The sequence below is a fragment of the Leucoraja erinacea genome, chromosome 7, assembly GCF_028641065.1.
Source record: "Leucoraja erinacea ecotype New England chromosome 7, Leri_hhj_1, whole genome shotgun sequence".
Taxonomy (NCBI): Eukaryota; Metazoa; Chordata; class Chondrichthyes; order Rajiformes; family Rajidae; genus Leucoraja; species Leucoraja erinaceus.
This window is the reverse complement of record NC_073383.1, coordinates 65,267,183-65,291,176: the sequence shown is the minus strand read 5'-3', so window position 1 is coordinate 65,291,176 and position 23,994 is coordinate 65,267,183. Positions and strand designations below refer to the sequence as shown.

Sequence of the window (23,994 nt, the reverse complement as noted above, 5' to 3'; positions counted from 1 at the left end):
TGTACCTTCGATTTTCCAGCATCCGCAGTTCCTTCTTGAACAAGCTGACAGTACATATTGATACCGATTAAATGGTTAAATGAGCAAAGCAATTTAACCTTGATAAATGTAAAGCTATGCACTTAAGGCTAATAAGGCATAATATACACAATGAAAAATAGCGAGTGATAATAGAGGAACCTTGATGAAGAAGTCCAGAGATCCTGAAGCTGAAGTACATACTGATAAGGTGGTGAGAAAAGCACATGGGATATTTATCTTCATTAGGGCATAGGGTACAAGAACAAAATGGTAAACACGCAGATTTATAAAATGTTGGATACGCCACAGCTAGAGAATCATTGCATTTCTGATTGCCACACCACAGGAAGGTCAAGATGGCACTGGACAGGATGGTTGGTTTCACTCATGAGGACAGATTGTATATGCTGGGCTATTTTTCCTTGAAGCAGAGGGGGGACCTGATTGACAGCCTGAGAGAGGGTAAACAACCACAACATATACATAATTGTATGGTCATCTACTCAACAATTCATGCTTTCTTCCACACTGCTACAAAAAGTTGGTCATGTACAACAACTGAAACTCATGCAATGGCAGCTTCATGGTGCCCAGATTTGCCTGGATTGCAATTATGCCACCTTATTCCCCTAATGGACCAATTTTGCAGTATTTAATCATAGGGGTGTGAAAGTCCCCTAAACAAATCTTAGCAACTTTCCCCGTCTCTGATGCAACATTTGAATTTTAGATTCCAGCTCATCGATCACAGCTACAATTCCCAAAGCTGCAGAGACATACTGCAGAAATGATTATCATTGATAGTCATAGAGTAATTCAGCACGGAAACACACTCTTCGGTCCAAGGTGCCATGCCAATCAAAATACCACATCTATGCTATTCACATTTGCCTGTGTTTAGCCGATATCATTATAGATCATTTTTATCCATGTACTGTCCAAGCGTCTTTTACATTTTCTTATAGTACCTGCCTCAATCAAAATCTCTGGCAGCTCATTCCAGCCTGCCCAACCTTTCCCTATAATTCAGTGGCAGATGCAGTATAATATAGGTAAATGTGAGGTTGCCCACTTTAGCAGCAAAAACAAGGGGGCAGATTATCTCAATGGGGTTAGGTTAGGTATGGGGGAGGTATAGCAAGACCTCGGTGTCCTTGTACACCAGTCACTGAAAGTTGGCATGCAGATAGAGCAGGCAGTGAAGAAAACTAATGGAATGTTGGCCTTCATAACAAGAGGATTTCAGTTTAGGAGTAGAAATGTTCTTCTGCAGTTGTATAGGGCTCTGGTAAGACCACATCTGGAGTATTGTGCACAGTTTTGGTCTCTTAATTTGAGGAAGAACATCCTTGTGATTGAGGCAGTGCAGCGTAGGTTCACAAGATTGATCCCTGGGATGGCGGGACTGTCATACGAGGAAAGATTGAAAAAATTAGGCTTGTATTCACTGGAGTTTAGAAGGATGAGGGGGCATCTTATAGAAACATATAACATTATAAAAGGACTGGACAAGCTAGATGCAGGAAAAATGCTCCCAATGTTGGGCGAGTCCAGAACCAGGGGCCACAGTCTTAGAATAAAGGGGAGGCCATTTAAGACTGAGGTGAGAAAAAACATTTTCACCCAGAGAGTTGTGAATTTGTGGAATTCCCTGCCACAGAGGGCAGTGGAGGCCTAATCACTGTATGGATTTAAGAGAGAGTTAGATAGAGCTCTAGGGGCTAGTGGAATCAAGGGATATGGGGAGAAGGCAGGCATGGGTTATTGATTGGGGACGATCAGCCATGATCACAATGAATGAGGGTGCTGGCTCGAAGGGCCGAATGGCCTCCTCCTACACCTATTTTCTATGTTTCTAAAGGAGTGTCCCAATAAAGGTCTAATAATGAGCGTCTTCAATAGGAACACAGATAAGGAGTGTCTTTAAAATTAGTAGAAGTGTTCCGACATGAGAAGGCACACAGGATGTTTCCAATTGTGGGGAAAAGCATAATCAGAATTTAACATTATAAAATGATGAAAACCAATTTGGAATTCAGAAGAAATATTTGTACCAGAATACCGGTGAGATTGTGGAATTCACTACTACAGGGAATGATTAAATTGAACAGTGTAGAATTAAGAGGAGGTTGGACAAACAACATGAAACAGAAGAGAATGGATGGTCGAATAAAAAGATTTAGATGAAGAATTAGCATTGTTATTGTTCCTGAATCTGCTGGTACATGCTTTGAAGCTTCTGTTATCTCCTGCCCAACGGGAGAAGTTGGTCATATACATCACCATTTTGGTCAGGAGATATTTCAGTTGAAATTTTAACGTTAATTCTGAAGTGGGAATGATGGAAACAGCGTTTATCAATATACATTTTTTTTAATCTGGAGCGTCTAAACTGGGTATCTTCATTGCTGTTCACAACACGTACATCTAATCTGAATGTCCGGTAAGGTGGCGTTTTGACACCTTTAAACATATTACCAGAAGAACATTTGCTGCAGTTATGTCCTTTGGCCATCTCTTGTCAGTTAGTGTAATGTTTAACCTGTCAGATGGGTATAGTCGGTTTTAACAGCTGTTATCATAAAATGCCTTTAGAAATTTCCTTGCAACCTGTATATTTTGTTATGGATAAATTATGTGAGAAGCGAGAGTGTTTCTCCACCAATAGCAATAACGACCCATGCTACGGCCATGTCATGGTAATTTTCAGTCCTTCACAGAAAACATGCTTGCATCAATCTGTGGTGTGCATGGTTAAGCATATATATTACCATGGTCCAGGATTTATTGACACAGGTTGATCATATGCCGAATAATCCAACCACATTTTTGTTTGGAAGTGGAAAGAACTAATAGAAATTGCATTAATTGCAATGTGTAAAGAGTTGAGATACTATATTATAATTGTGCTGCATGTCATTGTGGTATATATCATGTCTTGATTGGTGAATATGTTTAGTTTGTGACTTTATTTGAAGCCGAAATAATATGTGAATGCTTCATTGAGCATAATTCCGGCTGGTAACTATGCACTTTTTCCGAGCACATTATCGCACGCGTCATGCAAACCGTCTTAAATGACCACCTAAACTGTCGTTTGACAACCTAAAAAGCTACCAAGGTTGCCCGGCTGGCAACAGGGTTAAAAGTTAAGTGAGAGCCCCGAATATGGTGATGAAAACTTCAAGCTGTACTCTAGTCGTGACTCAACTAATTTTTGAAAACTTTAACAGGACCTCGAATTCCTTGCATCCTATTCATTGGGCAAAAAAAGTAAATATCATGCATGCCTTTTTACCACAGCTGTCTATATTTGTTGCCATCAGAAATCTGTGGATATGTTCTAACATCTTGGGTTTCTACATGTTTAGCGCTCTATAACTTATTGTGTGGTCCCTTCAACTTATTTGCCTCCTCACAAATGCATGAAATGTAGAGACCACAAGTGCAAATAATTTATATGTACCAATAACATAACCCAGCACTTAGCCCTGTGGTTGAAGCTTCTGGAATTCACTCCTTAAGATGGTAGAGGCAGAAAATCTCATCAGTTAAGAAAAGTACCCTGATAAAGATTTCATATGATTTAACTTATAGACTACCAATTAAGATCTAGATGGTAGAATTAATCCAAACAGCCCTTTCTGGGCTGGAACAGGCTCAATGGGCTGCAAATGCTCCTTCAGTGCAGTAAATAAAATGCCAAAAACACTCATAGATCGGATAGTATCTGTGGAGAGAGTGTTTCAGGCCGACGACCTTCTTTGGAGCGAGAAAGTGAGAAATCACACAACAGTTGCATCGCATAGAATGGGGTGGAGAGAACAAAAGAAACGCTTGCTGTAGGCAGCAAGGGTGATCCTGAATTTCTCATTGCCTCTCAATTAATTTCTTGGTATCTGACCTGTCTCAGACATTCCCTTTGTTCCCTATAGCCCATCATGCAGCTTAATACATGCTTGATCTACAACTTGTTTCCAAACACCCAACTGATTCCCTGCACGAATGCTGACCCAATTAATTCCAGCATTTCCTGCTTTATGTTTCAGATTTCCCTATCTAAGGTTTGCTTCTCTATCACAATGATTCGTATTTAGATTACACAATGCATCAAGTCTTTCTTGCCATGATTTTCATTATAAAATTAAAAAATAGCAACCAGAACACTCGAGAATAGTATCAAGTTCAATTCTTTCTTCACCAAAGAGCAAAATTATTCAGTTTATTTCAAATGAATGTATCCGCACCAAGACAACACAAAAAAATCTGAAGTTAATTTTATATAATTAAAATGCTGATCTTTGCTAAAATACATTGAATTCTATTTCTAGATATCTCACGTTTATATGGGAACAGGAGTTTAAACCAATCCCTGTTCCATGCAGTCCCTGGATCATTAAGCCAAAAAAAAACTTTTCATTCATTGTGACGATCCTGAAAAGTTTCTAAATGAAAATCCCCTGACCGTGTACAATAATCACCCACATTTTGGAGAAAAAAAAACTATAAAGCATATTACACAGAAATGGATATGGTTTACCTTTGGAGCAGGTAATTAAAACAAAATCTGACCACAAGTTCAATGCAACATTTTAAAGCATATTTCTGTTCAACAGATTCCTCAACAAAGAAGATAACCAGCATTCACTGTTCTCATTGCAAGTTGGGTTTTATTTCAACGCTATTAATTTCCATTTGTTTAGGTGGCCTCAACAAACATTTGAATACACTCATATTTTCTGCACAACATAATTGTTTTCTGACAAAATATCAATACATTGATTAATTCCTACAAAAAGCATGAGTGTTTCAGAGGCCACCCGCATGCTTTGCACCATGAAATACTTTGGTCCAATAACCTGACCCATAATGGATTAATACACTGAAGAATGTACTGGCAATTTTTGATGTTCTAGGCCCTAATTTGGGAAGAGTTTGTCACTAATTAAAAGTAAGAAGCTTACCATTAACTTCTAAAAACAATTACCCTTGTTAACATAGTCACCCATTTTTTCACATTAGTTTCAAGAGAATTGTGTAATTTTATGTACACTAATTGAATTTGGAATAGATTTTGTTTGAGCTCAAGCCAGAACTGTTTCAGAGTTCAGGTAACCTTTTGCGATTGGTTCTTGCTTCTCAGTTTTGTTTGGGGAAAGCCTCTCCAAACAGAAACTGTCACTTTACAGAACAAGTTTATCTACTCGGTCTACTTATGCCAAGCAACTCTGTCTACTTATGCCAAGCAAGGTGAAATATTTGGCATTTTGGAACATAATAAGTTGTTGCTGTGATACTGGTTTCTGGAGTTATCTTTTGTTTCTAGGAAAGGACTCCTTGTTGCACAAATCTCTGGGAACATGAAAATTCTCAACACAGACATCCAATTCACAATATTGCCAAGACATTCGAAGACATTCACAAATTTAGAGGTTATCAAATAGAAGCCATTTTAAAATACCCAACCCTGCAAACTGATCAAATAAGATATTTTTTTCTTTTTCACAAATGGCAACATACAATTTTAGTTTACATCCATAAACAGCTGAAGCAGTAAGAATGTCTGTAAATTGCAAACCATTTTGCAACGCAGTTAGTGGAATTTTTTTTGTAATGTATGTTATCCAAGCAAATCATAGCATACGAGTACATCAGGAAGTGCAAAAGAGAAAATAAATAAAGTGCAGAATATAGTGTGACCGTCACAAAGATAGTACGGATTTAAAAAAAATGTGCAAGAGCCACATTGAGGTAGATTTGAATATCGTGAATTCATCCTTAGCATTTTAGAGGTACGTTCAGTAGTCTGATAACAACAGGGAAGAAGCTGTTCTCGAATTTGTTGGCACGCAGTTACAAACGTTTGTATCATCTGCCTGATGGGACAGAATATCCAGAATGCAAGGGGCCCTTGATTAGATCAGCTGCTTTCCCAAGGCAGGGAGATGTATAGATGGATTTGAAAGAGGAGTGGGGGTGCAGGTTGGATTGTGTGATGGACTGGGTTGGGTTTACAACTCCTTGCAGTTGCCATACAAAATTGCAATGCATCTGGATAGGATGCTTTCTCTGATGCATGCGTAGAAATTGGTAGGAGTCATTGGTGACAAGCTGAATTTTCTTAGCCTTCTGAGGAAGTGGAGGTATTGGTGTGCTTTATTGGCCGTGGCATTAATTTGGTTGGACCACATCTACTGCACGTCAATTACTTCAATAAAAATGTGTTAAACTAATTTCTCAAATAAAACATACTAGTTTCTTGGGGCTGATGACCATAAAAAACACATTTTAGAGTGGAGAGAATCCTATTCAAGTCAGTCAAAGTTAAACATACAAAATAGGTACAGAAGTAGGCCATTTGGCCCTTTGAGCCAGCGACGGCATTCAATATGGTCATGGCTGATCATCCAAAATCAGTATCCCACCCTGCTTTCTCCCCATATCCCTCGATTCTGTTATGTAGCTATAATCTAAAGATAGATTTTCAAGATCATTGTATCCTATATCAAATGTTGCTCATAATTAATGTAAAGTAACAATACCATGCCAATCAGAGTTAAAAAAAAATGTAACAAAATTTTAATTTGTGGAAATGTGTAAACAATAAATGTTTGAAGAGCATAGATAACGAGCACGCTACATGCATTAAAAGCTACAAGAGCAGCACTTTCTTAGCATTCTCCTCATCCCCTCCCTCTTGCCGAGGCATATATAGCACTTAAAAAAATAAAATGCTTTAATATTGCACAAATCTTTAGAAATATTTATGATTCCAAAAATGAAAATGGTTCTGCAAAGCATTTCTGGAACAGTGCATATATTTTAGGATTTAATCACCATGGGTAGAGTTTTAAGGTTGGTCAATAATTTCAAAGTTCTTTAAATATGAAAACACAGTCACAGTGAAATGAGACTCCTCGGAGAATAGTAAGTGACAGGTATATTGCTATATTAAAGAATGTTACTTGGCCAACGTACTTGAATTGAAATGAATTAAAAAAAACAAATAGTAACATTTTGGTATATAATCAGGTTGATCAATAATATCAATTTTTCCTATAGTGCCCAACTCTCAAATTTAATAAGAGAACAGTATGTTTTCAACATATCAATGCATCCAGATGCAATTCAAGAAGTCAAATTAAGGAACTGCCATATCAGACTATTGAGAAATTTGTTTGGAACCTGAAGGGCTTCCTTAGGTCCAATATGCTCACCTCAGATACACAAAGCACATATAATCCAGTTGCCCAACTCTATAAATGCAAGTCCAGATTGACAAAAATAAAATTGACAGATCCTCATATGTAGGGGAACTGATAAGCCACCTAAATAACAGCAGCTGGTCAACAAATTAAGACCACACTACACATTAAGATACTGAACATGGGGTTACTTGGAGAACACCAAGATGGCTAAATAACAGATTTAGTGTTTTGGTTCCCACAGTAAGACGAACAAAATGATTGTCAAGAGTCGGTCGATAATGCAAATGTAACCTATTCAAACAGCCTTTCAATAGTGCACATTTAACCGATTCAAACATCGTTATCATATCTACCATATATTCATTTGGTTCCAAGCATCAAAAAAAGCATTCTGTCTAAGCTACCCCTCCCCCTCCTAAAATAGCACAATGCCCACCACACAAGAGGAATACATCAGGTATTGAGAATCATTAAAAACACAAACGCTAAATATAAACCATAACAATCCAACGCAGTTGTAGAATTTACCTCAACACAAGCCTACAAAGATACAGATCCTTGACTTTGGATAATAGCCCCATACACTCAAATATTTCATATTTTTAACAACTTCTCCAGCAACATGAGTGTTTTTTTTTATAGCTACAAAGCAAAATGGAAGCATGAAACATTAAATGGAAACAGCAAACTGAGTATTAAATTACTTGCTGCCATATGCTTAACTTGTAAACTCAACCTACGCCTGAGCTCCCACCTCTTCCAATTTGTATAAACATTTTTAGGGGAAAAAAAAAACAGGTATTTAACAATGGATAGAATACAAGTTTTCAATGTATCCATACATTTGGCATCAACTTTAAGATACTGTGCATTTGGATAGTCATAAACCTAAATGTCACTTAATTTTATTTAAAATTATACCAAAGTGAGAGAATAAAACTCATCAACACTTAAATCCTTCAACACCTTGTTTCTTTTGACATCACCTTCTGTGGATGACAATCCACATCCTACTGGGCCTATAAATATGTAAAATATGAAAGAGCAAAAACGACTCAATATTGACTACCAGACGATTAACAATTTAAACACATTGAGATAAAAAAGACTGCATAATATACTCAGAATCTACCGTAAGCCATCTCCAAATATTTCAATTGCGAATACATTTTCATCGAGATGGAACAAACGTTCTTAAATGTTGCGGGGCTGATACCTACAAGATCTGAAGTTGGACTGTTGTAAACAGCAGTCACGCATGGCCGTGGCCTGCAACGTAGCATCATCATCATCAGCAGCAGCAGTAGCAGCAGCAAAGAGGGGGCGGATAAATAGAAGCCTTTAAACCAGATTAAACCCCATTTTCAAAAAACAGGAACGTTCTTCCTCTACAAAATACAAAACAAAACCCTCCAAAACCCAACTCCAATAAGAGTGCATTTTAACACTGAGAAATATTTATATATTGCAGTAAAAAATACACTTCATTAAAAAAAAAGAAGATATTTTAATTAAAAGGGAGGCTGGAATGGCTTTGCAAACACTTACCTTCAACTTCCTCCTCTCCGAGTCTTTCTCTTTTTTTTAAAAAAGAGTCAAAAACAAAGGGTAATAAAGGGTTGAAATGGCACTTAAAAGGCTGCTGGCCAGGCCCGGGAGGTCGGCTGGTTGTTAAGGGAGGTATCCAGGAAGTTTTTCAGACGCTCGGGATGTATCCGGCCGGGAATGCGAGATCACAACAATAAAAGAGGGAAACGGCCGCTTTATTTCTGGAGACTTTTGTGGAAGCTTTAACACAGAGGCACAGAGAGAGGGACAGGGGCAAGAGAGAGCGAGAGAGAGAAAAAAAAACCTGCAGCTGAAAATACCCAGTGAACTGCGCATGTCCCAAGACGGAGATTACCCAAAATGCTCCGGGGGTGAGGGAGAGGGGGGGGGAGGTTGCTAACGAGTGACGTACGAGCTGAGGGAGGTGGCAGGGGTCAGAGGGGAAAGTGGGGCGGGGGCGGGGCTATAACATCTACGTCTCGGTTACCTGAGCGACGGTCGGGCCTGCCTGAGGTAGGATGGACGGATCTCGATTTTTTGTTTGTTTGTTTGTTTCAAACCTTATATTTTAAAGAAACAACCCGAGTGTTTTGCGAATCTTTTCTCTGAGCACCCGTTGCGAATTGTGGGTTATCTGCGAGTAAAACGTATTTCTCAATAAAGGGGACGAGGGAAAAGAGTCAAATGGAGACGTGTGGGAAGGAACTGCAGATAGTGGTTTACACCGAAGATAGACACTACCTGCTGGAGTAACATGCCGGGTCAGACACCATCTCTGGAGAGAACGAATGGGTGACATTTCGGGTGGAAACCCCTTCAAATGGAGACTGTGTTTAAGGTGCTTTGTCTCATCTGGAAGGTTTCCTGGAGCTGCTGCTTGTGCTTCACGTCAGTGAGCTTTGCCAGACACACGAGGCCGGGCTTCCCATTGATTTGTAGGTGGAGGAGGAATGTGATGACCGAAGACACAGGTGCTTGCCGACCTTTTCCATGCGAAATGTGTAGGAAGAAATTATAGATGCTGGTTTACATCGAAGATAGACACAAATGTTGGGGTAGCTCAGCGGCAGTTTGATGCTTCCTGTCCCGCTGAGTTACTCCAGCATTTGGGGGTTTTCCATGCGAGCCTGGTCCACAGAGCAGAGGTCGGATGAACGCCGAGCAAGTCGCAGTTCTGGGTCTTGCCTTTAAATCTCTCCAAAATACATGGAGGGCCATCGGAGTCTGATTCGTTCAAGTGAATGAAAGGCCCATGTACCCAACTGATGTTGCAGCTTTGGAGGATTAGTCTCCCAGCGGTTTGTGTTACATTGTGAAAGCCGGTCGGAATATTTCAGCTTCTGCTAGTACCGATTAAAAAATTGCGGAGCGAGTGGTGTTGCAGCTGATTAATGAAGGAGTGTAGGGTAGAATCAAAAAGATACTAGATCGGGTAGAATAACGGTTCAACTCTGAAATTCGCCGTTACTTTGTGCAGTCAATAGGGGGGGGGGGGGGGGGTTGCACGTAAGGTCACTGGGTCGTAGGGCTTGACGCACGGAGCCGCTCAATCTATCTGGAGGACATCCGTCACTTCCGGTATATGTTATTAATACAAGAAACGCGTACTTTCCTACCTGTTAAAAACCGCCAGAATGTTGAATTTTTGCGTTGAAAAAAATTGTGAAAGTCGGGGTAAGTGTGAGAGACATGTACCCAACTTTAGAATTCCAAACGTGAAGCGAAATGAAGGTATAGCGAAGCGAGAACTGAAGGGACTACAGTAGCTAAAGTGCTTGGTAAACATTGGCCGTGCAGATATCGGAATTGAAAATATTGGAAATTATCGCGTTTGCTCACTGCATTTCATCAACAGTAAGGCATTATTTGTGTTTTTATCTTGATTCCTTTGGTATCTAAAAATTCTCAGAAGTGATAAATCTGGCTGTAAATTTTTCTTCAGATGCGTTTTCATTTTGTATGTAAACACCCATTTGGGAACCATGGGCGATTTAAAAAAAATTTAGATGCCAAAGGAATCAAGAAAAAACACAAATAATGCCTCTCTGTTGATGAAATGCAGTGTGCAAACGGCCAATGTTCGCCAAGCACTCTGGCTGTTGTTGTCCCTTCAGCTCTCGCTTCTATCTACCGTCATTTCTCCTCACTTTTGGAATTCTGAAGTAGGCTAAATGTCTCACACGCGTATCCCGATTTCCATAATTATTTACAGCGCAAAAATTGACAATTTCAGCGGGTTTTAACGGGCCCGCTACGCTGGAAACAATGGTAAGTTCCTACCTGCAGTTCATCGCGTGTACTCCATTTGGAGTAGCGTAGCAACAGTACGGGTCGTGGGTCGTGACCCGACTGCCGTGAAACCCCCCTATATATATATAATCATAGCGGAATAAAACAAAATGCAGGATAGAAGGAAATAGTTGACCAGAGTTTTAGTTTAGAACAAGACTAAGTGAGATCCGTTGGGTCCCAGTCACACGGGAGGCCTCGTCCCCCAATGCAACCCATTCCCCAACGCAATATTCCACCACTCGCACGTTCCCCCAATGCAATATTCCACCACTCACCCATAGCCCCTAACTGCCCAGGTACAGCACATTTCACCTCATCCCCAAGCACTCCTTCACCCTCCTCTTCACGTGGGTGGGGTGGAGGGAAGTGTGGTCTGTGGCGGGGAGGGTGTGAGGTTGGAGGGTTTGGGGTGGGAGGGGAGGGGGTGGGGGGGGGGTGTGGTGTGTTTGGGTGGGGGGGGAGAGGGTGTGTGGGCGGGGGGAGGGGGTGTGTGGGCGGGGGGGGAGTGAGCTCGGAGAAAAATATGGGGGAGAGAGGGGTATTATGGAGGAGGGATGGAGGTGCCAACGAAGGGGACCAGAGGGGTAGTGGCTGGAATTGGCGATGCAATGGGGACTCACAACAGGCACTGGGCATTTGACGACATCTCCAACTCTGGGCTGTGCTGGGTCTCCCACGCTGTGCTGGGTCGGGTCTCTGACGCTGGGCTTCAGAGGGCAGGGCTGCTGCTTGAGGCGGGGGCTGGGCAGCTTCGGGTCACTCCGAAAGTCCGGTTGGAAATCTCTGCTCGCCATCCTCAGCTCCAGTAAAGACGCAATGGCGCAGAAAGGGGTGAACTGGTGAAAAATCGTAGCACTATCGCAAACCGTTTTTGCGCAAATGGAAAGACTACCAAACCGGAAGATAAGAAGATTGGAGTTTTAGTGATGTACTAGACCAAGGGCAGACCCGTTGGGTCTGTTCCCCCAACGTGCGGTTGTGTGGGGGGGGGGGGAGGCGGCATGCTGCGTTACACACACTAACTATCCCCAAAACCCCCCCCGCTCCGCACTCACGCTAATTACCCCCCTTGATATTGTATTAATATTATTAATTTGCTCCTTTTACCCCCATAACCAGCCCCCGGGGCAGTAGAGAGTGGGGGGGGGGGGGGCGGGGGGGGGGTAGAGAGTGAGGGAGAGAGAGAAGGGGCAGAGACAGAGAGACGGGGGGGGCAAGAGGGGAGAGGGAGAGGGGGGTGGAGAGGAGGAGAAGAGGGAGGGTGGGTGAGGGGAGAAGAGAGAAGGGTGGGTGAGGGTGGGTGAGGGGGGTAAGAGACGGTGGGCAAGAAGGAGAGAGAGAGAGGAGGGGGGTGAGAGAGAGAGGTGAGGGGTGGGTGAGGGGAGCGTGGAGGGAAGAGGGGTGGGGGGTGAGGAGCGAGAGGGGGGGGAGGGGGGGGGATGGAGGGGGGGGAGAGAGGGTAGGGGGGAGGAGCGGAGGGGTGGGTGGGGGAGGGAGGGGGAGGGGGGAGGGGAGGGAGAGGGGGAGAGATAGGGAGAGGGAGGAGGAAGAGGGGAGAGAGGGGGGGGGGGGGGAGAGAGAGAGAGAGGGGGAGAGGGAGAGAGAGAGGGAGAGAGAGGAGGAGGGAGAGAGAGATAGAGAGAGAGAGAGAGAGAGGGATAGGGGGGGGGGGAGAGAGAGGTGGGGAGAGAGAGAGCGAGTGTCTTTTTACTTCAACCCCCCAAACAACCATTTGCAGGCAGTGCTTTTTTACTTCAAAACTAACCATATTTCATGAGGAGGGGGGGGGGAGAGAGGAGAGAGGGGAGAGAGAGGGGGGAGAGAAAGAGGAGAAAGAGAGTGAGAATGAGAGGGAGAGGGGGAGAGAGAGAGAGAAAAAAAATTAAGAGAAAAAGGAATGGGGAGAGAGAGAGAGAGAGAGAGAGAAAAGGGAGAGAGAGAGGGAGGAGGGGAGGTGGAGAGAGAGAGTGCCTTTTTTGCCTAGAGGAGAGAGAGGGGGTGGGAGAGGGAGAGGGGAGGGGGGGGGAGAGAGGAGAGAGGAGGGGGGAGAGGAGGGAGAGGGGGGGGGAGAGGAGGGGGGGGGGGGGGGGAGAGAGGGAGAGGGAGAAGGGGGGGAGGGAGAGAGGGGGGGAGAGAGAGAGAGAGAGAGAGAGAGAGAGAGAGAGAGGAAGGGAGAGAGAGAGAGAGAGCCTTTTTACTTCAACCCAAACCCCCCAAACAACCATTTGCAGGCAGTGCTTTTTTACTTCAAACTAACCATATTTTCATTTTCAAACCACATTAAGGGTACTCACAGCTGTGTAGACATTTGTTCAGTGTCATTCAGAGCTCAGAGTGACCTCCATATTGCAGAGACTGATTGAGGCACACCACTTCCTGATTTTATAGTCCCTCCCCCTCCCTCCAGCAGGGGCAGCAGAGAGAATGGTGAATTATTTTAAAACATTAATTTCTCTCTGATTTTTCATCGATGGGAAAAATACTCTGGTCCAGGAAGGCAGACGTGGGCTCTGATCGAGGTGGCCAAAAATGACGGCCGTAGGTTGCGGCGTTCTCTTGGAAATCGCAGCACAGTAGGCCAAAAGCGGTCAAGATCAGAGTTTTAGTAATATAGATAGAAGATAGATAGATATATAGATAGACTAGACCAAGTGCAGACCCGTTGAGTCTGTTCCCCCAACATGCGGTTGTGGGGGGGGGGGGAGGTGGCATGCAGCGTCACACACACTAACTATCCCCCCTCCCGCACTCACGCTAATTACCCCCCTTGATATTATATGAATATTATTAATTTGCTCCTTTTACCCCATAACCACCCTATCTACTGATGCTTAGCCCCCAACTTGCAGTCACATCTAGAGAGAGGGGGGGGTGTAGAGAGTGAGGGCAGAGAGAGAAGGGGGCAGAGACAGAGTGAGAGGGGGGTGCTGAGAGGGGGGAGAGAGTGGGGAGCTGAGAGGGTAGGGGGGTGTGGAGGGGAGGGGGTTTAGGGGAGGGGGGGGTGGGAGGGGAGGAGGTGAGAGAGGGGAAAGGAGGGGGGGGGGGGTTAAAGAGGAGAGGGGGGGGAAGAGGAGATGGGGGGGGGAGGAGGGAGGAGAGAGGGGAGGGGGGGGAGAGAGGGAGGGGGAGGAGGAGAGAGGGAGGGGGGGGGGGGGGGGGGGGGGGGGGGGGAGAGGGGAGTGGGGGGGGGGAAGAGAGAGAACCCAAACCCCCCAAACACCCATTTGCAGGCAGTGCTTTTTTCCTTCAAACTAACCATAACCATATTTTTATTTTCAAACAAAAATTAAGGGTACTTACTCACAGCTGTGTAGACATTTGTTTAGTCATTCAGAGCTCAGACCTCCATGTTGTAGAGACTGATTGGGGCACACCACTTCCTGGTTTTATAGTCCCTCCCCCATCCCACCAGCAGGAGCAGCAGAGAGAATGGGGAATTTTGTAAAATCATTAATATCTCTGTCTTATCTCATCGACGGGAAAAATCCTCGGCACACATGCGGCGGAGGGGGGCTCTAAGCGAGATGGCCAAAAATGACGGCCGTAGGTGGCGGCGTTCTCTCGGAAATTGCAGCACAGATCGCCAAAACTGGTCAAGAACAGAGTTTTAGTAATATAGATATAGATACAATTGCTTTCATTGTATGACAATAACTGAATTGTAAGAAAGGAATGAGGAATGGCCCCCTCGAGCTTCCTCTGCCATTCAACACGATCGTGAATGATTTGTTACATAACTTCAAATTCCTTACCTTTTCCCATGTTTCCTTTTTATATCCAGAAATCTTATGGATTTCGGATGGGAATCCATTCAATGACTGGTGGTCTACGGCCCTCCAGGATTTAGAATTTCAAAAAACTTTCTTATTTTGTTACCTGTAACTGCTTGGTACTATTCTTCAACACTGTAGGAAAAAATTGTCATTGTATATATGTTACATTCTAAACTTCAGGGATACGAGGCCTATTCAATTAAATCACATGTGGCCGGTCCATTATTGGAATATAATAAATTGGAACACAAATAGGCTATTTGGCCCCTTAAAGCTAGCTTCATTATTCAGTCAGCTTGTGATCCAGATTACCCTGTCCACTTTTCTGCCTTTGCCCCCATATCTCTTGATTCCATTACTCAATAATAAAACTATCTGTCTTTGAACAGTGATTTGTTTTTGATAATCTGTCCTTGGTGCACCACATTGATGCAATTACAATGAGAGCTCACTGATGCCTCTACTTCCTCAAGTTTGAGGAGGTTTGGCATGTTGTTGAGTACTCAATTGGATTTCTGCAGGAGTATGCTGAAGAGCATAGTGACTGATTGCATCTGGCCTAGTTCAGTAATTTGAACCCTCAAGAACGAAAGTGTGGACTTTGCATGGTCCATGGTGAATATTAATCTCCTCCTCATCAAAGATGTCTACAACTAGTACTACTTCAAGAAGGCAATATCATCAAAAGCCCATCATCATGGCCATGCTGTCATCCCGCTGCTACCAATGGTACAGGGTCCTAAGAAATGTTATCTCCAGGTTCAAGAACAGCTTCTTCCCATCAAAAGGACACAGAGTGTTGGAGTAACTCAGCAGCTCAGGCTGCACCTCTGGAGAACATGGTCTAGTGTGATGCTGCCTGACCTACTGAGATACTCCAGCATTTTGAGTCCTTTTGTGTATTATCCAGTATCTGCCTTTCTTTGTTTCTAACTCTCCCATCAACATTCAGGCACTTGAGGCACATTCAACAACCCTAACCACAACCATCACTAAAGTACTATAGCATTTGTGCCAAGGTTGAACTGCTTACTCTGGCTTGCGCCATCACGGACTGGGACAGCCAGAATAACTGATAATTTATTGTGTATGTATTTGACCTGTTATTGAATTAATATGCCTGTAAGGCTGCTGCAGCAAGTGAAATTGTCATTGTTGTGCTCCTGGTGTACATGACAATAAACAATCTTAACTCTGCAGTTTCCCAATACCTTTTACTAGCTGAAGCATAACTCCAAGAGCAGTGTGATGTCAATTGAAATAGAGACTCCGTGTTGCTTCTGAAACTCTATCTCTCTCTCTCACTCCCCATCTCTCCCTCTCTCTCCCTCTCTCTCCCTCTCTCTCCCTCTCTCTCCATCTCTCTCCATCTCTCCCCCTCCCCGCCGCACTAGCTTCTCGTTTTCACCCATCAAACAGCTAATAATGGCCTGTCCTTTATCATTTTTGTTTTTTGCATATCTTTCATTCGTTGTTCTTTATATCTCTACATCATTGTCTGTACCTTTCCTTTCCCTTATCCATAACCGGTCTGAAGAAGCATCTCGATCCAAAATGTCACCCATTCCTTCTCTCCAGAGATGCTGCCTGTCCCGCTGAATTATTCCAGTTTTTTTTTAATCCACATGTAGAGTATTGTGTTCAGTTTTAGTCACCCTGTTCTAGGAAAGATGATACTCAGCTGGAAAATGTGTAGAAAAGATTTACAAGAATGTTTCCAGGACTCGAGGGCCTGAGCTACTGGGAGCGGTTGAGCAAGCTGGGACTTTACTCCTTGGAACGCAGGAGGATGAGTGGTCATCTTATCGAGATTTTTTAAATCATGAAGAATAGATAGAGTAAATGCATAGGGTCATTTACCCAGAGTAGGGGAATCGAGAACCAGGGTACATGGGTTTGACGTTTGGTGGGGGGGGGGGGGGAGAGAGATTTAACAGGATTCTGAGGGGTAGCTGTTCTGGAACGAGCTTCCAGAGGAGGTGGTTAAGGCAGGTACTATCACAAAGTTTAAGAAACATTTGAACGGGTACCTGGATGGGATAAGTTTAGAGGGGTGTGGGTCAAACACAGGCAGGTGGGACCATTATAAATGAGGTATCTTGGTTGGCAAGTTGGGCCAAAAAGCCTGTTTCCATGCTTTATGACTGCGACTAATGTATAAACTACAAACCTTAATTTTCATAAATATTAATTTTTAATTGCAATAGTTTAGCTTCAGTTGTAAATAAAAATGTCACTGCAGGAAGTAAACTTTGATTAAATCATAATTCACTTTAAATAATGTGAATTGTTATAAAATAACAACAGTTCAGTTGTGAAATGTTTAAAATGATTGGATCCTGTTTATTTTGTTTGACTTGTTTTGCAGTTTGTGAATTTTTCCACCATGAGCAAAAGGAAAACGAAGGACAGCAGTTTATCACTGGGAGAGTGCATTGCTGAGGTTTGTATTTGATTTTTCATGTGATATGAAATTGGTTTCTTAAATTATTCCCACTTTGAATAGTTGTGGTTAAAAACAAATTGTTTAAAGATGAGTACAACATGTTTTATGGTATTCTTTATTCTCTCCAAATCTTTCCCAACAGTAGAATTGTAGTTTACTGAAGAAGTAACGTGTATATATAGAACCCTTTCATATCTTTTGATATTTTGTTTTGAAGCAAATGCAGTGCCAACTAACACAGAAGAAATTTCAAAAATAAGACAATCAAATCAACAGTTAAAGGTTGGTTGAAGGATAAATTTGGGCTTGGGTACTGGGAGAACTGCTCTTCAAATGCTCTCTGGGGTTTAAATGAATGAGGACTGACCTTGTTAAAGCATGTAAGATCCTAAGGGGGCTTGATGCTGTAGATGTTGAGATGAAGGGCTCATAAATTAACGGTTGCCCAGGTGCCAATGGCGACTTAAATCCCGCCGGGCAACCTAAATGCCGTGCCATTTTGCCCGACACCCTGCCGTTCAACTCTGATTGAGCCCCCCTCGCTATCTCTCTCTGTCACTCTCCGTCTCCATCCTTCATCCGTATCCGTGTCCGGGCCGCCGGTTCACCGCTCTCCGCCAGCTCCTCATCCGCCGGCATGGCCGGCCACCTTGCACATGCGCACTGCCACGGCCGTCCTGCACGTGCGCACTGCCACGGCAACTGGTCGGCACCGGACACTTTCTCCCACCCTTTGCATTGTGGGAGATCTGGCTGCCATTGCTGTCCTTGCAGTGACCGATGAAAACCAGCGCAGAATCACTCCCTGGAGCTGGAGTAACTCTCTGGAGTAACTCTTGCTTCTTGGTTTCCTGGTCCTCCAAAAATATTCCAAATGGAATTTAAACTGGAGTGGACCTTCCACCAGCAAACTCCAAACTCTGAAAAATAACAGCCTATTGCAATTTTTCTGTTTATTTATTGTGTATATATATGGTCTATGGTACAGGCTCACAACCTTTTATCCGAAAGCCTTGGGACCAGACACTTGTCGGATTTCGGACATTTTCGGATTTCCGAATGGAAGATTTTTAGCGTAGATTTGGAAGGTAGCGCGGGCGGCTTGAAAAGTCTGGAGCAGCTGCCTCCCCGGAGACCGGGGAATCATTGTAAATCATTGCATAAATGTTAGTCAGTTAGTTTGGAGGGATTTTATGTGGTGGGGTGGTGGGGGGGTAAAGGGGGAAACTTTGATTCTTAGTCCCCTACCTGGTCGGCGACTCCCAACATCGCGGAGCTGGGGGCTCCGTCCGGCCGCGGGCGGCACCGGTTGGAGCTCCGACCCCGGCAACTCTACCCCTGGCTGCGAGGCGCTCCAAATCCAGCGCCGCCCGCAGCCCCAGCTCCGCGAATGTTGGGAGTCGGCGGCCACAGCGTTACCGCACGGCAACCCGGTAAGGCATTGTCCGCTCCCTGCTGGTATCCCAGCGCTGCGACGCCACCGACTCCCAACATTCGCGGAGCTGGGGCTGCGGGCGTCCGGCCGCGGGACGGCGGTGGATTTGGAGCGCCTCGCAGCCAGGGGTAGAGTTGCCGGGGTTGGAGCTACAACCGGCGCCGCCCGCAGCCGGACGCCCGCAGCCCCAGCGCTGCGGAGCTTACTGCATGGCGACCCGGTAAGGCATTGACCGCTCCCCGCCTCTCCGACCAGGACTAAGAATTAAGAATTAAGAATTTACCCCTTCACCCCCCCTTCACATAAAAGCCCTCCAAACTAACTGACTAACATTTAAGCAATGATTTACAGATGTTTAAGTGTCTCCCCGGTCTCCGGGGAGGAGGCAGCCGCTACAGTAGTACAGACCTGGGTTGACCGTGGGTCGTTTCGGGTCAAGTTTGGCGCCAAACGCGAGCTTTGGTGTGCAGACGACATCCTGGAAAAAATGGCCGGTTTTCGGAGTTTTTCGGTTTCCGGAACACCGGATAAAAGGTTGTGCACCTGTATATAGACACACTGAACTTTTATCTCCTGTTCTGTATTATGTTTACATTTTCTGTTGTGTTGCAGTAAGCAAGAATTTCATTGTCCTATCTGGGACAAATGACAATAAAACTCTCCTGACTCTTGACTTAAGCAAAAAAGGGTTCTTGGGGGAAAAAAGAGCTACCTTAAATTTAGTTGCGTCTGGTTGGGTAGCAATGGTAGGGTGAAGACTATTCCATGCTTTAATGGTGCAGGGGAACTCCATGGAGCAGCCAAAATCTCTGGATAGAAGAAATTGGGTGATGTTTCGGGTAGAGACCCTTCTTTAGATTTCCTCTGGTTTTAGTGTTTTTAGTTTAATTTAAAGATACAGCGTGGAAACGGGACCTTCGACCCACCAGGTCCACAGGAAATGGTTGTGGTGGACCTGTTTGGTTGAAAGGAAAGTGGTAATAATTGGAAAGAGCCATGGTTTTCACGGGAAATTGGACACGGTTCGGAAAAAGAGAGAGATCTACAATAATTATAGGCAGCATGGAGTAAATGAGGTGCTTGAGGAGTATAAAGAACGTAAAAAGAATCTTAAGAAAGAAATTATAAAAGCTAAATGAAGATATGAGGTTGCTTTGGCAAGTAAGGTGAAAGTAAATCCAAAGGGTTTCTACAGCTATATTAATAGCAAAAGGCTAACGAGGGATAAAATTGGTCCATTAGAGAGTCAGAGTGGACAGCTATCTGCAGAGCCAAAAGAGATGGGGGAGATATTGAACAATTTCTTTTCTTCGTTATTCACCAAGGAGAAGGATATTGAATTACGTGAGGAAAGGGAAATATGTAGGGTAGCTTTGGAAACTATGAGGATCAAAGAAGAGGAAGTACTGACACTTTTGAAAAATATAAAAGTGGATAAGTCTCCAGGTCCCGACAGGATATTCCCTAGGACATTGAGGGAAGTTAGTGTAGAAATAGCAGGGCCTATGACAGAAATATTTCAAATGTCATTAGAAACGGGAATGGTGCCGGAGGATTGGCGTACTGCGCATGTTGTTCCATTGTTTAAAAAGGGTTCTAAGAGTAAACCTAGCAATTATAGATCTGTTAGTTTGACGTCAGTGGTGGGTAAATTAATGGAAAGGAAACTTAGAGATAATATATATAAACATCTGGATAAACAGGGTCTGATTAGGAACAGTCAACATGGATTTGTGCCTGGAAGGTCATGTTTGACTAATCTTCTTGAATTTTTTGAAGAGGTTACTAGGGAAATTGATGAGGGTAAAGCGGTGGATGTTGTCTATATGGACTTCAGTAAGGCCTTTGACATGGAAGGTTGGTTAAGAAAGTTCAATTGTTGGGTATTAATAGTGGTGTAGCAAGATTGATTCAACAGTGGCTGAATGGGAGATACCAGAGTGTAATGGTGGATAACTGTTTGTCAGGTTGGAGGCTGGTGACTAGTGGGGTGCCTCAGGGATCTGTGTTGGGTCCACTGTTGTTTGTCATATACATCAATGATCTGGATGATGGTGTGGTAAATTGGATTAGTAAGTATGCAAATGATACTAAGATAGGTGGTGTGGACAATGAAGTAGATTTTCAAAATCTACAGAGAGATTTAGGCCAATTGGAAGAGTGGGCTGAAAGATGGCAGATGTAGTTTAATGCTGATAAGTGTGAGGTGCTACATCTTGGCAGGCCAAATCAAAATAGGACGTCCCTGGTAGCGAATTGAGGAATGCAGTTGACCAGAGGGATCTAGGAATAACTGTGCATAGTTCCCTGAAGGTGGAATCTCATGTAGATAGGGTGGTAAAGAAAGCTTTTGGTGTGCTGGCCTTTATAAATCAGAGCATTCATAGCAAAAGGATTTGAGTATAGGAGCAGGGAGGTTCTACTGCAGTTGTACAGGGCCTTGGTGAGACCACACCTGGAGTATTGCGTACAGTTTTGGCCTCCTAATCTAAGGAAAGACATTCTTGCCATGGAGGGAGTACAGAGAAGGTTCACCAGACTGATTCCTGGGATAGCAGGACTTTCATATGAAGAAAGACTGGATAGACTCGGCTTGTACTCGCAGGAATTTAGGAGATTGAAGGGGGATCTTATAGAAACTTACACAATTCTTAAGGGGTTGGACAGGCTAGATGCAAGAAGATTGTTCCCAATGTTGGGGAAGTCCAGAACAAGGACTATAAGGATAAGGGGGAAGTCTTTTAGGACCGAGATGAGATTTTTGTTTCCACACAGTGGTGAATCTGTGGAATTCTCTGCCAGACAAAGTAGTTGAGGCCAGTTCATTGGCTATTTTTAAGAGGGAGTTAGATGTGGCCCTTGTGGCTAAAGGGATCAGGGGGTATGGAGCGAAGGCAGGTACAGGATACTGAGTTGAATGATCAGCCATGATCATATTGAATGGTGATGCAGGCTCGAAGGGTCAAATGGCCTACTCCTGCACCTAGTATCTATGTTTCTATGTTTCTATGTAAGAATCCATTTGGTCCACAATGTCCATACCAGCCCTCGTGAAACCAGTCCCTTCAGCCCACAACACCCATACAAGCGTTTCAGAAAGTGTGTCCCCCCACATCCCCCCCCCCCCTCACTGGCCACAAATATTGGAATTGGTGAAGAGGTGGAATATTGCAATGGGGTCCCACTTAGTCTAGTATATATATATGTGTGTGTGTGTACAAAATATAGTGGCACAGCTGCTGGACTTGCTGCCTCATACACCAGAGATCTGTGTTCGATCCTGTCCTCGGGCACTGTCTGTGTTGAATTTGCAAATTCTCCCAGCAAGCGTGTGGGTTTCCTCCCACATCCCAAAGATGCATTGGCTTTGTAGGTTAACTTGTCTCTGTAAAATCGCCCCTAAAGTCTAGGGAGTGGGTGAGGAAAGTAGGATAACAGAACTTGTGTGAATGGGTAGACGAAAATGTTGGAGAATCTCAGCAGGTGAGGCAGCATCTAAGAAGCGAAGGAAATAGGCGACGTTTCGGGTCGAGGCCCTTCTTCAGACTGATGTGAGGGGGGGGGGGGGGGGGGCGGAGGACGGCGGGAAGAAGAAAGGAAGAGGCGGAGACAGTGGGCTGAGGGAGAGCAGGGACTACCTGAAATTGGAGAACAATACAATACAATCAGTTCATACCGCTGTGGTATAAACTGCCCAAGCAAAATATGAGGTGCTGCTCCTCCAATTTACGGTGGGCCTCTCTCCTGGGCCTCGCCATGAAGGAGGCCCAGGACAGAAAGGTCGGATTCGGAATGGGAGGGGAAGTTGAAGTGATCAGGTTGGTTATTGTGAACCGAGCTGAGGTGTTGGGCGAAGCGTTTGCCAAGCCTACGCTTGGTCTCACCGATGTAGAGCAGCTGACACAGAGCAGCGGATGCAATAGATGAGGCTGGAGGAGGTGCAGGTGAACCTCTGTTGCACCTGAAAAGACTGCTTTGGTACTTGAATTGAGTCAAGGGGGTAGGTAAAGCGACATGTGTAGCATTTCCTGCGGTTGCAAGAGAAAGTGCCAGGAGAAGGGGTGGTTTGGGTGGGAAGGGACAAATTGACCAGGGAGTTACGGAGGGAACGGTCTCTGCGGAAAGCCGACATGGGAGGAGATGGGAAGATGTGGCCAATGGTGGGATCCCGTTGGTCAATAAAAAAGCTGGAGAAAATCAGCGGGTGAGGCAGCATCTATGGAGCTGTAAGGAATAGGCGTTGTTTCGGATCGATACCCTTCTTCAGACTAATGTCGGAAGGGGGGGGGGGTGGAAAAAGGGAGAGGCAGAGACAGTAGGCTGTGGGAGAGCTTGGAATGGGAGGGGAAGGAGGGAGAAAGCAAGGACTACCTGAAATTGGTGAAGCCAATGTTCATACCTCCAGGGTGTAAACTACCCAATCAACATATGAGGTGCTGTTCCTCCAATTTGCAGTGGGCCTCACTTTGGCCATGGAGGAGGCCCAGGACAGAAATGTCGGATTTGGAATGGGAGGGGGATTTGAAGTGCTGAGATCGGGAGATCAGGTTGGTTATTGCAAACTGAGTGCAGGTGCTGTGTGAAGCGATCGCCAAGCCTGCGCTTGGTCTCACCAAGGTTGATCATACGATGAATAATCCAACCACATTTTTGTTTGGATGTGGAAAGAAATAATAGAAATTGTATTCATTGCGACGTGTAAAAAGAGTTGAGATACTGTATATATATTATAATGTTGCTGCATGTCATTGTGGTATATATGTGTTGATTGGTGAACATGTTTAGTTTGTGACTTTATTTAAAGCAGAAATAATATGTGAATGCTTCATTGAACATAATTCTGACTGGTAACTACACACTTCGTCCGTGCACATTATCGCACGCGTCATGCAAGCCGTCTTAAATGACCACCTAAACTGTCATTTGGCAACCTAAAAACCTGCCTGGGTAGCCCGGCTGGCATCAGAGAAAAAAAAAGTTAAGTGAGAGCCCTGAGATGTTTTCACTAGTGAGAGAATCACGAACAATGAGGCATAGCTGCAATGTAAGGGGCTGGTTATTTAAAACTGGTGCATAGAACTTTATTCTGAAGTTTGGAAATCTCTGGAAATCTCAGCACCTAATAATGATGGAGGCCAGTTCATTAGATAAATTTAAGATGGAGATAGATCAATATTTGAAGGATTGAGGTTGTGGGGAACTGGCATAAAAGAAAAGAAGTTGTTCGGCACGGACTTGTAGGGCCGAGATGGCCTGTTTCCGTGCTGTAAT

General features: G+C 44.1%; 2 protein-coding genes across 6 annotated transcripts in view; one reads left to right on the top strand and one right to left on the bottom strand.

The window, feature by feature from the left end:
* The window catches only part of mbd6 (methyl-CpG binding domain protein 6), a 211,044-nt gene extending 201,922 nt beyond the window's left edge, over positions 1-9,122 (bottom strand). For all 5 annotated transcript variants that reach the window (XM_055638685.1, XM_055638684.1, XM_055638686.1 and 2 more), the window contains exon 1: positions 8,778-9,122. The gene's annotated coding sequence lies outside the window, so the exon portion shown is untranslated. The remainder of the gene's footprint in view (positions 1-8,777) is intronic.
* A 97-nt stretch (positions 9,123-9,219) lies between these two features.
* The window catches only part of orc4 (origin recognition complex, subunit 4), a 99,795-nt gene continuing 85,020 nt past the window's right edge, over positions 9,220-23,994 (top strand). Inside the window, 2 exon segments of the mRNA XM_055638683.1 lie at positions 9,220-9,290; positions 17,211-17,285. Coding sequence (XP_055494658.1) covers positions 17,229-17,285 — 57 coding nt within the window. The 5' untranslated portion in view covers positions 9,220-9,290; positions 17,211-17,228.